The 12,978-nt window shown below is 42.1% G+C and overlaps 2 protein-coding genes across 4 annotated transcripts in view; both read right to left on the bottom strand.

Moving 5' to 3' along the window:
• rnaseh2c (ribonuclease H2, subunit C) overlaps positions 1-12,978 on the bottom strand; it is a 165,516-nt gene that overhangs the window by 66,676 nt on the left and 85,862 nt on the right. The window lies entirely within an intron of this gene.
• Positions 1-12,978, bottom strand: part of macrod1 (mono-ADP ribosylhydrolase 1) — a 111,805-nt gene that overhangs the window by 35,773 nt on the left and 63,054 nt on the right. For 2 of the 3 annotated variants that reach the window (XM_053428552.1, XM_053428551.1), the window contains exons 4-5: positions 12,830-12,859; positions 1,085-1,201 (exon numbers count right to left, since the gene is read on the bottom strand). In XM_053428552.1, coding sequence (XP_053284527.1) covers positions 1,085-1,201; positions 12,830-12,859 — 147 coding nt within the window. The remainder of the gene's footprint in view (positions 1-1,084; positions 1,202-12,829; positions 12,860-12,978) is intronic. The other variant, XM_053428553.1, reaches the window with a different exon arrangement.

The following is a 12,978-nucleotide window of genomic DNA, read 5'->3' as shown; positions in this document are numbered from 1 at the left end:
GCTGAGATGATCATAGAACACAAGAAAGACATATTGTAGAACTTTGCGACGATGGATTTTGTGAGATTTTACAAGAAACTACAGGCGCCTTAATTGAGGGGCTTCGCCCGGTCACAGGGACAGTTTACAACGTGGATGCTTCTGACCTCGTCTTGAGAGGTTCATTTTCATCCTCCACCATCGATATGTTTGTTGTCAGAATCTCTGCACTGCCGACGAAATAAACGCAGAGAACAGACAGAAGGCTCTGTCCTTTTGTGTATCTAGCACTGAGCACAAATGAGCCATTCGTGTCCACTCTGTCTTCAAATTGTCCTCAGAAAAAAGCAGAACAGCTGTAGGCAAAATGGGAAAAGATAACTGAACATGCATGACTTAAGGAACTGACCCAAAGACCTCACTCTTCATGTCCTCAGGGATCCCAGAAACAGAAAGAAACTGTCTGTACTTTTAATTTCAGAGTTTTTAGAGTTTAGTTTAATTGGAATTTGAAATGTAGTCACAGGTTTTGACCTAATGTCTGTTTTGACCTCTCACGAACACAATGTTCTTTGTGCTGTTCCTCTCATTAAGGCCTATGTTGAGTACTGATAACCTCACCCTAACTCTCGCCCTCCATCCAGAATCACATGTTCTGTTTCAGACGTCAGGACAGCTGGAGCAACTTAAAAAAAAGAAAAGTAAAACAGCAAGAAAAAGCTTTTTCTGTCATGTTGAATCTTCGGATTCGTCATGTGCTGCAAAGGAGTACCAATTTAATAATTCAGTGCCAGTCACAGCTATAAATGGAAAGCAGTTAGTTACAATATTATGTATACCTAGACAGGTTTCTACTGGTTGGGTAAGTTTGGGCTGAAAAGGAGAAACCTTATTGCTAAAATAAACAGCGTAACTCATGAGGCTGCTCAGCTTATATTTATCTTTTGAGAAACTCAACTGTGCAGTTTGCTCTTTTCCAGCAACCCTCCTCGCTGTCACACTTCCCCCACACAGTCACAACTGGAAACAGTCCAGCACAACCGGAGGGAGCAGTCTCGCTGGAAACACTAGAAGTTCCGCAAACACTCACACACTTTGTACTCACACTTTGCCGCCAGGCCGTAGCCACCGGTGATCTTGGCCTCTCCAGTCTCGCAGCCACAGAGGGAAGCGCACTCCTTTTTCAGCAGCGGCCCTGCAGCGCGGTGGATCGCTCCGTCCACTGCAGAAGAGACGACAGGAGATCAGAGAGTTGGCCTACTTATGTGAATCTCCTGCACGCTGACTACTTACTTAGAGGGAGTCAAAATGTTGTTTGAAGTCAAGCACACACATTTTTAGGTGTCAAAGATTAGCGCTGAAGACCCAGATAATGACTCAGTATTAGTGCTTTACAGTTGAATTTCCTGTCTTTGGCAGGATGCAAACCTTTCGCCCCACAAATCCAGATTTGTTCCCCTTCTTCCTCTAGAGCTTCCATCTCTCTGTACGTCACTCAATTTAATGGATTTTAAGACCACTGCAGTAGTTAATTGCTCGATTTAATGTATTAAGGACTCGGCTGACTCTGGCTTTTTGGTCAATTAGTCTTTATTAATTACATTTTCATAAATCTACATAGTATTCAGAAATGTGTATCCATCTTTGATTCGCACCACATCTAAAGACTGTGACTGTGTTCATTTCCAGGAGGGCAGTGATGCAGGGAAAAGCAATTCTACAGCTGTGCCAATTATAGTTTCAGTCAGAATCTTTGCACCCTTCCAAGTTCAACAAATTTCCTCAAAGTTAATATTTATGCAATCTTCAGTTCAACAGCTTTATTACTATGACTCTCAGCACTATGGGCCCAAAAAAGCAGCTTTTCAACTTAATTCAGCTTGAAACCAAAAAAGATGCAAGACCAACTGCAGACAATCAAATAAAAAAGGAATTTGTTCACACTGAAATATGTTCATGTTTTTTGCAGAAAAAAAACTGATGCATTCCCACATCATTTAGTACAAGGATGTGGGAATGGTCGGGGAAGAACCCATGACATTTTGGGTTGGATCCAAATCAGAGGCCGGATCTGGAATTTATTTTCTCTTCATGTTTATAGTTTTTCACAGATCTCAATGAAAAAAATCTGACACGTTCAGCAGACTGAGTGTGTAACATATTGGGCCTTGGCAGAGGAATGCGATCTGAGTGCCATCATTTTTCATGGAGTGATTCAAAATTACCGAAACAACACAACAGACCGGCTTTTTCTTTTAAATTCTATAGATAAAATGTTTTGGGAAATCAAAAGAAACCGTTAATCAATAGAGCTGTGTTGTGTCAAGCAGACTTACAGGCAGCAAATGAGGAGCTTGTTTTAATCAATAGTCCCTGACTTGTGGTATTGTGATTGGCTCATGGTCAGCGAGGTCAAGTCACAGACAAAGCACTGTTTCATTTCTGTACGGTTTTTTTTCTCCCTTTTAAGGATTTCTTTGATGTGAAGGTTGAGAGTAAACAAAAGGAACAAGAGATTGGAAATGACACATAACAAAGATCAAGAACAAACTAGGGATGAAGAGGTTCATGGTGTTCGGCCCTAAACAAACAGAGGGTGGTTGTGTTTCTGATGATAGTTCGTACACCCACTGCTGCCTCCGATTTTAATTCTGTGTATAATTGTAGCGCTCCCTATATTTGCCAAAAATGATGACATAAGCTCAATCTAACATTATTTTTCTTATGGCGTACACCTTACAACACGATATGAGTCACTGACTAAAAAGGATTGTGTTTTTATGATTATCACTGAGCACTTGGTCAAGGTTCAGGAAAGATTATCTTGTCATAATCACAACACTTTTTATTTAAGTGAAACCTAACGATACAGATGGGAACCCCAGGCGCTGGTGTCCTGGTGGTACGCCCACTGTCGTACTTGACCGCCTCCCTGTGACAGATTTATAACTGCAGCGCTGCCTTCTTTAGAAGATAACATTGCCTCTCAACACTTTTGTTTCCATCAAAATGTCATTGTCGAAACAAATTAGCCTGCAATGTATGTAGGCCATTTCTAGACGAGAGTCTGGACAGACTGTATACATTTGAATATCCTGGCTCAACAGTGCTTTTGTTTTTAAAGATTACTGAGGTCTAATGTCGGAGTCTGGTGTAAGCTTTTCATAATTAAACCAGAATAAAACAAATCTGTTAGGAATGAGTCTGTCACTGCAACGTGAGACTTGTCAGCACTCGGTGAAAATAGTACAATAACACCCATCCATATGTCACAGCTCAGCGTGTTGGCCTGTGGCTCTGATCTGTGTGTGTATACAGACCAGCTGTTGCAGCGGTGCGTTTCACGTTCAGACGGGGGTCTGGTGTTATCTGAACGCTATTGTGTAAAGTTGGCATATCACATGCCGTGCTGAGCTGTAGTGTGCCATGTCATGCTGTGCCATGTTGAACTGGGTTGCACTGTGAGCAAAGTACGAGGGTGAGGATGTGAAAGGCTGAGTGATGTACATGATCTGCCCTCCTCAGCCTGCACAGAAACAGAAGCTCAGACACAGTGCTCAACCTAAGTGTCCCTTTCTGTAGATGTGAAGAGACATTTTAGCTCAAAAGCATCAAAGTAAAGGAAACTCTGGACCTCACCTCTTCAAAGAGGTTTTTGAGATTCAAGACTTGCCTTTGAGGTTATACTTGAACCCCATTTGCATCTGGAATGCATTGTTCGGGATCAGTTTGCAATTGGATATCACTTGAAAGTATGGGTGTAAATGCACCTATGAGGCATAGAGGAACAAGATAGATGGAAATAATAAACAACTGTTACAAACCAATGAGGTAGCAGCAGCTAGGCAGCTGTCAGCCAATTACCAGTCTTCTCCTTAGTTCTCAATTTATTCAAGACACAGTGTGAAGTCGAGACTCATTGAAAAAAGCAAACCCAATAAAATACTGTCACTGATGTTTATCATATTCTATTCTTGTTGTTCTGTTTGTTGTTGTAACATGAGCTGGACGGAGCGATCAGTCCGCTGTTGGATCTCAATGTGGACACTGGAGACACATATTAGTATTAGGTGTAAATATAATCAGGTTAAAATCAAATCTAGATGATATCTGGATACAAAATGTGTTTCAATGCCAGGTGTTAATGGAGTCTGAAGGTAGATAAGGAAACAGGCATCAAAAACAGCACAAACTGAGCTGAAACATAAACCAACAATATATTTAGTTTTTTTACTTGCTTCATGAATGTGTATGTGTGTGCAAGGTGTGTTTGTGCAGGTGTTTGTATAACGGTGAGAACAGTCAACGTATTAATGAGTGCACAGCACAGCCTTTAGCTACAGCAATGCTTTTTGACCCAAGAGTCCCACACAAACAGATCTGCTCATGTGCGTTTGCAATAACAGCTGAAATACAAACATACCAATTCTTCCAAATGTACACAACCACACACATTAGTATATGTGTGCATGTATAGCAAATACAACAAAATATCCAGATTAAGTAACATGTGTCCAAGGAAAGGGTACGAGTTATGCAAGTGACTATAAATATATCTAACCTCTAATCCATGCATGTTACCATAAACCTCAGAAACCACATCGAGGCTTTGTTTGTGCAACATGAAGCATACGTGCCCTTTGTGTGAGGCAACAGTGGGGGGGGGGTATGGACTCTGACCGACCAGACCTGGTTCTAAGATAGTAGAAAGTTTGGCTTATCAGTGTCTTGACTGATCACTCAACGGACTTATTGGATACAGACCCAGGAACGTGGATAAAAGCCATTGAATTTATTCATAGAGAAATTATCACAAAAAAAAAAAAATTTAACATAGAAATAACAACATTAACATAAACAAAGTGATGAAAAAGTGGCCCAAAACAAGAGGAAAGATTATTTCAAAATGATGACAAAAGATAAAAACATGCATCAATGTTCCTAATACAGATGTCATGACAGTGTTCTGAGAATCTTTGGGTAGCTGCATGCCCTGCCATGTCCACACACCCATGGAGGAGGTGGTCAGATTTTTTATTTTTCTTCTGGGTTTCTTAGTCGAACTATGAGGAAGGACCATAGACTGTAACTAAATATGGATGACATGAATTCTCCCCAAAAGTGAAGCCAAAGCATTGGGATCGCCCCCATAGGTTGCTGCAGTAAAAGGCATCTGGCGCCACCATGTTAGTGGATGGGAGGTAGACTTAAAAGTCAAAGTTCATGTCACATAAACTCCTTGACTCCTTCTATTTAAGTAGTTATTTGATGCTGTATAAACAGACTAAAACATCATGATTGACAGCTGAGACCGACTTGTGATTGGTCAACCACATGAAGTGGCTCGGCGATCATTTCCAAAATATTTTGGTTTCACTTCTGGATAGTGGCAGTCTTGTATGCATTCTACAGGAAGGACTGATGTTGGTGGGCCCTGCTTGAGTACACCAAACTGCATTAGTTATCGCCATGTCAAATGTTGTTGGAGAAACCTGGAATCAACCAAGCAGTGACTTCAGTGTCCCTGTTTTAACAACTCAGACTGCAGCCCACACATCCTGTCCTTTTAGCTGCAAATAATGTCATTTGGACGACACACTCCACTGCATTCGCTTTCCCATGAACCACGCTTTGTGCATTCAGATGAAGAAGGCTTTGATGGCCTCATGGTTAAGTTAGATTGCTCCTTGTCAAATGGAGATTAGGAGAGCAGAGACAGAATGGAGCGCTCCCTCTCTCTTTGGACACAGCCTGAACCTGCTGAGCAGGGCTAATAAATATCCATGCATCTATTCAGTCTCTCGGTGACTCCCACCTCTCTCATGTAGAGAGTTGTGCCTTTATCTACATTCACTGAAGACAGCCTGTGTTAGCTTTCTTTCAGACTGTGGTAACTTCTGACTCTGTGGGAGCCGGTGTAATAGCACAGCATGATCACCACACGCTACTGAGTAGATACAGACACTATTCTGTCACTTCAATGCAGTCCGAAATATGAAGGGGGAATTCATGAGCGGAGGGGAGTGCGAGTGAAATATGTGTTTCAAGGAAAGCTTCTTCAGCGCAGACACATGAGCAGGTGTATTAGTGCCCAAGGACAGCATGTGACTGAGGGTATAAATATGGTCTCTTACAGAACAATATGAGGAGTCCATCTGGTCCCACTGCGAAGGGCAAAATGAATGAATTAAAACTGCACCATTAAATATTTATCTTTCTGTAATACATTTTTAAAATAAGGGGAAATTAAAGATTTCTCTGCATTGATTGTCCCATATACTGCTGGTGATAATTTTGTAGAAGGGATACTGAGACCTTACTAAGTCTTTTTTGTTTTTCCTGTGATGCAGCACTGGTACAATACTGGTAATGGTTCAGGTGATGTGCTTGAATCTTTCAACCGGAACTACCAAAATGGCACTACAGATGGCAAAATTGGTCTGAAGGGTGGTCACAGACATACATGCATCCCTCAGAATGAATTGCCATAATTCTAGCAGTGACAACCTCACACCATAATAAAAATGTCTTTCCATCAGCTGTCATTGTTGTGTTTTAGGCCTTTGTTATAATTATAAAACAATGAAGTAAGACGGTGAACATCGCAAACATGTTGACACATTGTAATAATGTTAGGATGTTGATGTTAGCATATCAAAGTGCCACAACAGGCACTCAGTCAGTGAGCTGGGTCTGAAACTCCTCCCACTTTGACTTGTTTACTTGTCACTACCTGAACAAAAAATATTTTTGGATGCATCATTACAACAGGGATTTTTGCATCCAAAAATGTAACGCGTTGAGTTGGGGATTATTAGCACATTGTTGTATACATGCTACAGAAACTGCTAATTTAATAATAAATTATAATTAAATATGACAACCAAGGGAGTAAAAAAAACAAAAGAGAAACAATATTAAATTAATTTTGGGCCAAGATTTAATACAAAACTTACTAATGTATCCTTCATTCAGAGTGGGAAGCCCTCACCAAATTAGCATCACTGCAGTGTCAAAGGATACTTGTTGTTCATACTCCATTGACTTTTTCGCATGCTAACTGCTCAACAATCAGCCATAATTGGCTGCACCTAATGACACCAACGCACATTAAATGATTATAATGAATTAGTCATGAACATAATTTATACAACTTAACAGAAAAAATATTTTAAGACGTGTCAAACTGATTTACATATTTTTTAAAACACCGATCATTATTTAGCCTTCGTTGCTTTCCGAAATAATATGTTGGGACTGACATGTATATAAAAACATAATGGCGAGAAAGAGAGACACAGACTGAGGGGATTGAAAAGGGAGGGAGGGAGACAAAAGATAAAGGGGGACGAGGTGAATGTTAAGCAGGGTGCAGGGAGGAGAAAGGATATAAAGGACGCAGTGGATGGATGAGTGCAGGAGAGGGAGTAGAAATTAGTGTTTTGGCCTCTTTAGGCCAGTCACCAGCCAGCTTAGCAGGCAGCTGACCAGTTTAGGTGTTATCATGACTCCCTCACAGGCTCTATATTGACCAACCCTGGGGGAAGCAGGAGGGAGGGAGCCAGAGAAGTGGGGGGACCGGGAGGTGATAATTGGCGATATGCTTACCTGGCGAGGAGCCTGCAACCCCCAGCAGGCCACACAAACACACAATGACGCACACACCTGCCTGCAATCTTATATGCCAGGACAAGCTTTAACTCCCACAAACCACCACCTACACTGCACACACAAACACACACACAGACACACACATAAACACACACACAGGTAGATTGACATTAGAGTAAAACCAATCCGGAGGTCTCTCCTATGGAATACTAATATGGCTGCCCTTGCCAGCTGACCTCTTATAGGCCAAACAGGCTGTCCGTCAAACTAATGGGGCGGAACGCTGGCATATTGCTTTCCCACAATCCCTCAGCAGAGCTAGGACACTCATTTACTTCAGTCAGCTTGTTGCCAAGGCAACATTTAGGATGGCTCTGGTGGTGGATGCACGCACACACACGTACACACTGCTTCACACTCAGTTGTATATGCAGACACACTTGTATGCACAGACACCACACGTATGCACACAGACATGCAGCAACGTGTTAAAACTTATTAACACACACACACACACACGTTGCCAACAATGTGAAACAGGCACATTTTTGTGTGCAGCCAAGACACTGACAGTATTGCTGTATATGGAAGGTACACTAAGTGCTCTTTGTTGCTCGTCTCATCTCAGAGCCCCAAAACCAATCTTCTGCTCCCTCCCTTCATTCACAATACATGCTCCGTTGTTCATTTGTTCTGAAGGCAAGCAGACAAGCCTATCCCGCGCCCGTATTTTTCTCCTCACCAGGAGAGAGCAGAGAGAGAGAGAGAGAGAGAGGTGCAGACATACAGGGACAAGAGCCGAGAGAGTGCAGGGCATCCAAACCCATCCCTGCTCCGGAGGATTGATTATAGATGTCAGCACACACAAATTCATCCTGGCTTTTTCAGCTCTGCAAGAAATCCAGCGCGGCAGGATTTCGTTCTTTTTTTAACCCCCACCCAAAATTAAAAAAAATAAAAAGGCTAAGTGGATGACGTTTTAATTGGGATTGTGCTCATCTATTGTGTGCTGGATATGGATGTCTTGCAACACCTAAGCCAATCAAAAGCCTACGGTGTTTTCACGGCTGGTTCACATCCTGTGCACTCTGTCCCCACAGACCCCAAGCACAGTCTCTGATAGCAGCCGCCTGTTCCTCTCTGTTTGCAACCGTGCGGCTACGTTTGATCGGGAACTTGTTATTATTCAATTGCGGCACATCACAGCAGGTGAGGGCTTTGGATAGATGATTCCATTTGCTGCAAATATGACTTGAGATGTGTTGCTGTGACAACGCTGAAATGACTTTCGACTTTTTTATCTTAATCAGAACACAATACCTGCGTGTCAGATATTAGCATTAAAACAGTTATTTACTGCTTTATCCTTTCCTCCTGTCTACAGCTGAATCATCAACCATACAACTGCCACGGTGTTACCCCAAAACCTCAAGCTGTTTCTCATTTCAGTGGAGATTGTTGATATTGAAGAAAAGTTAAAGAAAATTAAAGAACTAAATCACACATACTTTGATCTTGGAGAGCCATACTGCAAACCTAGCTACAGTCGCACCAATATAGCTGAGAATGCATGAGCCCAAACACGGACTGCAGTAAGACTTCTCTTCAGTAATGAGAGTGAAACAAGTCCCCGGGAGCCCACTATCGCTCAGAATGACAGCGTAAATAAAAAAATGTGAGCACAGTTCAGCACCTGATACAAACAAACATTCAAGCAGGGGCCTGATCATGAACAATACACTCGTCTGGACAGGTGCAATACATTTCAATTCAACGGGTAAAATCCGACACTGAACAACAAATAAAAACGGTTCGGATATCTACATGACCACGCTCTTGTTAATCCCTTGCATCAAGTACAAACCCAACTTGAATTCGGAAGTTTATTCAAACTTTCCCTGAGAGATGGGAATTTATCATAGATACAGAATTAGCTAAAATAGGAACATAGGACTCAAATCAGCATAAGGCAAGGGATTGCTAGTGGATTCAGCAGACAAGGAGAAGTTTCTGAGCAACTTTTCTGCATTGGAGAAAAAGGTCAAATACTTGTGGGTGTGGGTGGGCTAAAATATACCAGCATTTCACAGTGGATGACTGGGAAGAAAATTCCTATTAACTGATGAATACAAGTTTTGGATTAGGTTACAGGATGGTGTATGCATCAGACAAATAAAGTCTGGAGGGGTTTCATTGGACAACTGCACTGAACTGACTCTAACCCTGACCTAGGAGAAATTGTGCTCCAATCCTCAGAGATAACCTGGTTTGTAATTTTGTGGAGGAGGATTCAAACTGTAGCTGGATAATGACCATGATCGAGCTCAAAGCTCCACAAGAACTACTTGAAGACCAAAGGAGACAGATGGGTCCATACTCTTATGTGCTGCTCTCAGACATGAACTGAACTCTGCACAGTCTACTGAAATTATCCAGAGGGGCTGTGTGAGAGTGTGTGTGTCAGGTGCCAGAGAGAGTTTACAGCCCCCTAGAAGTGTCAGAGTGAGCCCATGTGAGAATAGAGCAGGATAATGTCCGAAGAATTCAGAGCGGGCAAATGTATGTGTTGTTCAACATTTCTAACATATGACAAAGAAAAAAATATATCTCAGGATATATATTTCAGCCACACACGTAGAAGATGGGAAAGAAGAAGTCAATTTTCAAAGACAACGAGATTCAAGAGCTTTCGGTGATAAGGTCAGGCCTGAATGCGCCAGACATTTTACTCTGGCTGTGAACACATCTGACTCGGACGTTCTCCCGCTGCGTTATTGATATTTGAAAAGCAAAGTCCGAGGACATGCACCGCCAATCATCATGAGTTCATGTCTGAAAAGGGCTATAGACTTTACTCCAGTCGCCTCACCTCCATCCCATTGAAAATGTATGTGGGAAGCTGAAGACTGAGAAAGACCTGAATTCTGTGACATCCCAAGAAGCTCTTTGGCACATTGTCAAATCATGGTGGGCTAACTAGGGTCAGCAGGGAGTCCATGCCAGATAAAGTCCATATGCTATCATTTAAGCGAACCGAGGACAAACCACACACTTAGATATTCTGAAATAAAAAAACAACAACTGGCTACTATTATTATTTGCAACGAAATAATTTATATGAGGTTCGAAAACAATGCATAATAGAAATATGTTGACTAGTGGTGTCAAGTTCATTGTAGCTGTCTGCCTGACTGAACTGAACGACCTGACTGTCTCACCGAACTCCAATCATCATCATGGCCTTGCTTTCCCATTTGGATAATCCGTCAAAGCAATGAAACGTTGAAATTGCAGATAAGCTCTGGAATAAATGAGCAACAGCAGCCAGTGGACATAGAAAAAGGTTAATTTCCTGCCCTTGAGTTTGTGGTTGAAGTGCTGCCTGAGCCTGGTCCTCCTCTAGATTGAAGTGAGAAAACAATGTCGGCAGGTGAGCATTTGATCTTACTGAATGACATTTACCCAGGTACCCTTGAGACCGAGAAGTAGAGCACTGTAAAGACCTTTTGTTGCCTCTTGTCTGATGAAAAAACACACTCACTGAAGCTGAATGAACACTTGGTTATTCAGTGCACTGAGATGTATACCCCCTGATTTTTGTGTGTCTTTCTCCCCACTTAGCTCTCTTAGAAGCAAGATAGCACCTTCAGTGCTTTCTCTTTCTTCTTCTACTTCTGGCTCTAACCATCAACTCCCTCTCATCTCTCTTGTTTATTCTATTCTTCTCCCTATCTCTACGCTTACGTCTCTCTCTAATTATCACCTACTGCAGGCCCTGCCTTAGCAAACCCCTGAGGACAGAGCTGGAAAGAGAGACACAGAGAGTAAAAACATGAAGAGACAGATGAGAGGAGTCAACTGCGCAGGAGAGAAATGTGCAAAGAGCGACAGAGAAATAAAATAGATGAGAAAAAAAACAGATGCAGATGGTGGTTGGTCGACAGGTAGCCTCATTCAGTGGACACTTTTAAAATGAAAACAGATGTTGTCATTAAATTTAACGCAATAAAAATAAATGGAAAATAATGAATTAAAATAGCATAACCAATGAAAACAACATAATGTTTGTGTGTGTGTTTAGTCTGGTTTTGTTATTTTACATAGACACACACAGTTTGACGACACACAGGCTCTCTTGAAACCATCTGTCTTTGTAGAACCATCAGAGACTTCAGGACAACATCAAACGCTGCTGCAGATCTCGAGGTGCTTGACTACATACACAGTGTGTGTGTGTGTGTGTGTGTGTGTGTGTGTGTGTGTGTGTGTGTGTGTGTGTGTCTGGGTATGAAGCCACAGGACACAAGGGTGTGCAGTCCATTTTTATGGCTTGAGGCTCAGCTGGTGTATATCAGTAAGGGTGGAGCTCCAGTGTGTGTGTTTGTGTGTGCGTGTGCAAGTGCGTGTGCGGGTGCGTGTGCGGGTGCGTGTGCGTGTTTGGATGCAAAGGACTTAATAGCTTCATCAGAACGCTTGATACAAGCAAAGATAATGTTATGAATTGAAATATGAATGCACATGCACACACACACATTCACACACAAAGGAAGGTTAAAAATGGCGTTGCAAATGTCATGGTCTGAGAGACGAAAGCTGTTTGTCCAAATGAAGAGAAAGAAAACACCCACAGGCAAATACACCAGCACCCAAGATTTGCAACCATCAACTGTGTGTGTGTGTGTGTGTGTGTGTGTGTGTGTGTGTGTGTGTGTGTGTGTTTGAGCAAATGTGGCTGCCGCATTAGTAGTACAGATTTATTACAAGTATCGATTAACCACGGACGTCCAACATCACACGCACGCAGCAAAGCACTGAGTCAACAATACACTGAAAAATGACTGTTTATATCCACAGCACTCCACACCCATAAATTATGAACTATCGACTGTGCACCTGCGCGTAAACACACACATGCACACACACACACACACACACACAAACATACACACACACAGCGCAGCATGCAAACGCACTTTGAACACCTGCCACAACAAAGAGCTACCTGCTACCGAACACAAAGAATAAACAGAAAGACAACACACACACACACACACACACACACACACACAAACACACACCCTTTGGCTAGCCCATTGCACTGCATCATCTGATTAAAAGAAGTACGACATTTCCAATTATTTAGTGCCCAGACTGGATTATTTGCACCACAAAGCTGGCCTACGAGTGCCATGGCAGCACCGGCGCTCACAACAAACGGAGCAGGCAGGTTGTGACTTACCTCCACCTCCACCGAGCAGAGTCCTGTTGGCTGAAAGAAAAACAAGACACAGAAAATATTAATGAAAAAAATTACTTTCGCAAAATATTTTTCAATTCATTTCAATAGACTGACATATCATTCTAACAATGAATCCTCTTGTGGAAGGC

This window comes from Pleuronectes platessa, chromosome 8 (genome assembly GCF_947347685.1).
Source record: "Pleuronectes platessa chromosome 8, fPlePla1.1, whole genome shotgun sequence".
Lineage (NCBI taxonomy): Eukaryota > Metazoa > Chordata > Actinopteri > Pleuronectiformes > Pleuronectidae > Pleuronectes > Pleuronectes platessa.
The sequence above is the reverse complement of the archived record's forward strand: the minus strand, read 5'-3'. Positions and strand labels throughout refer to the sequence as shown.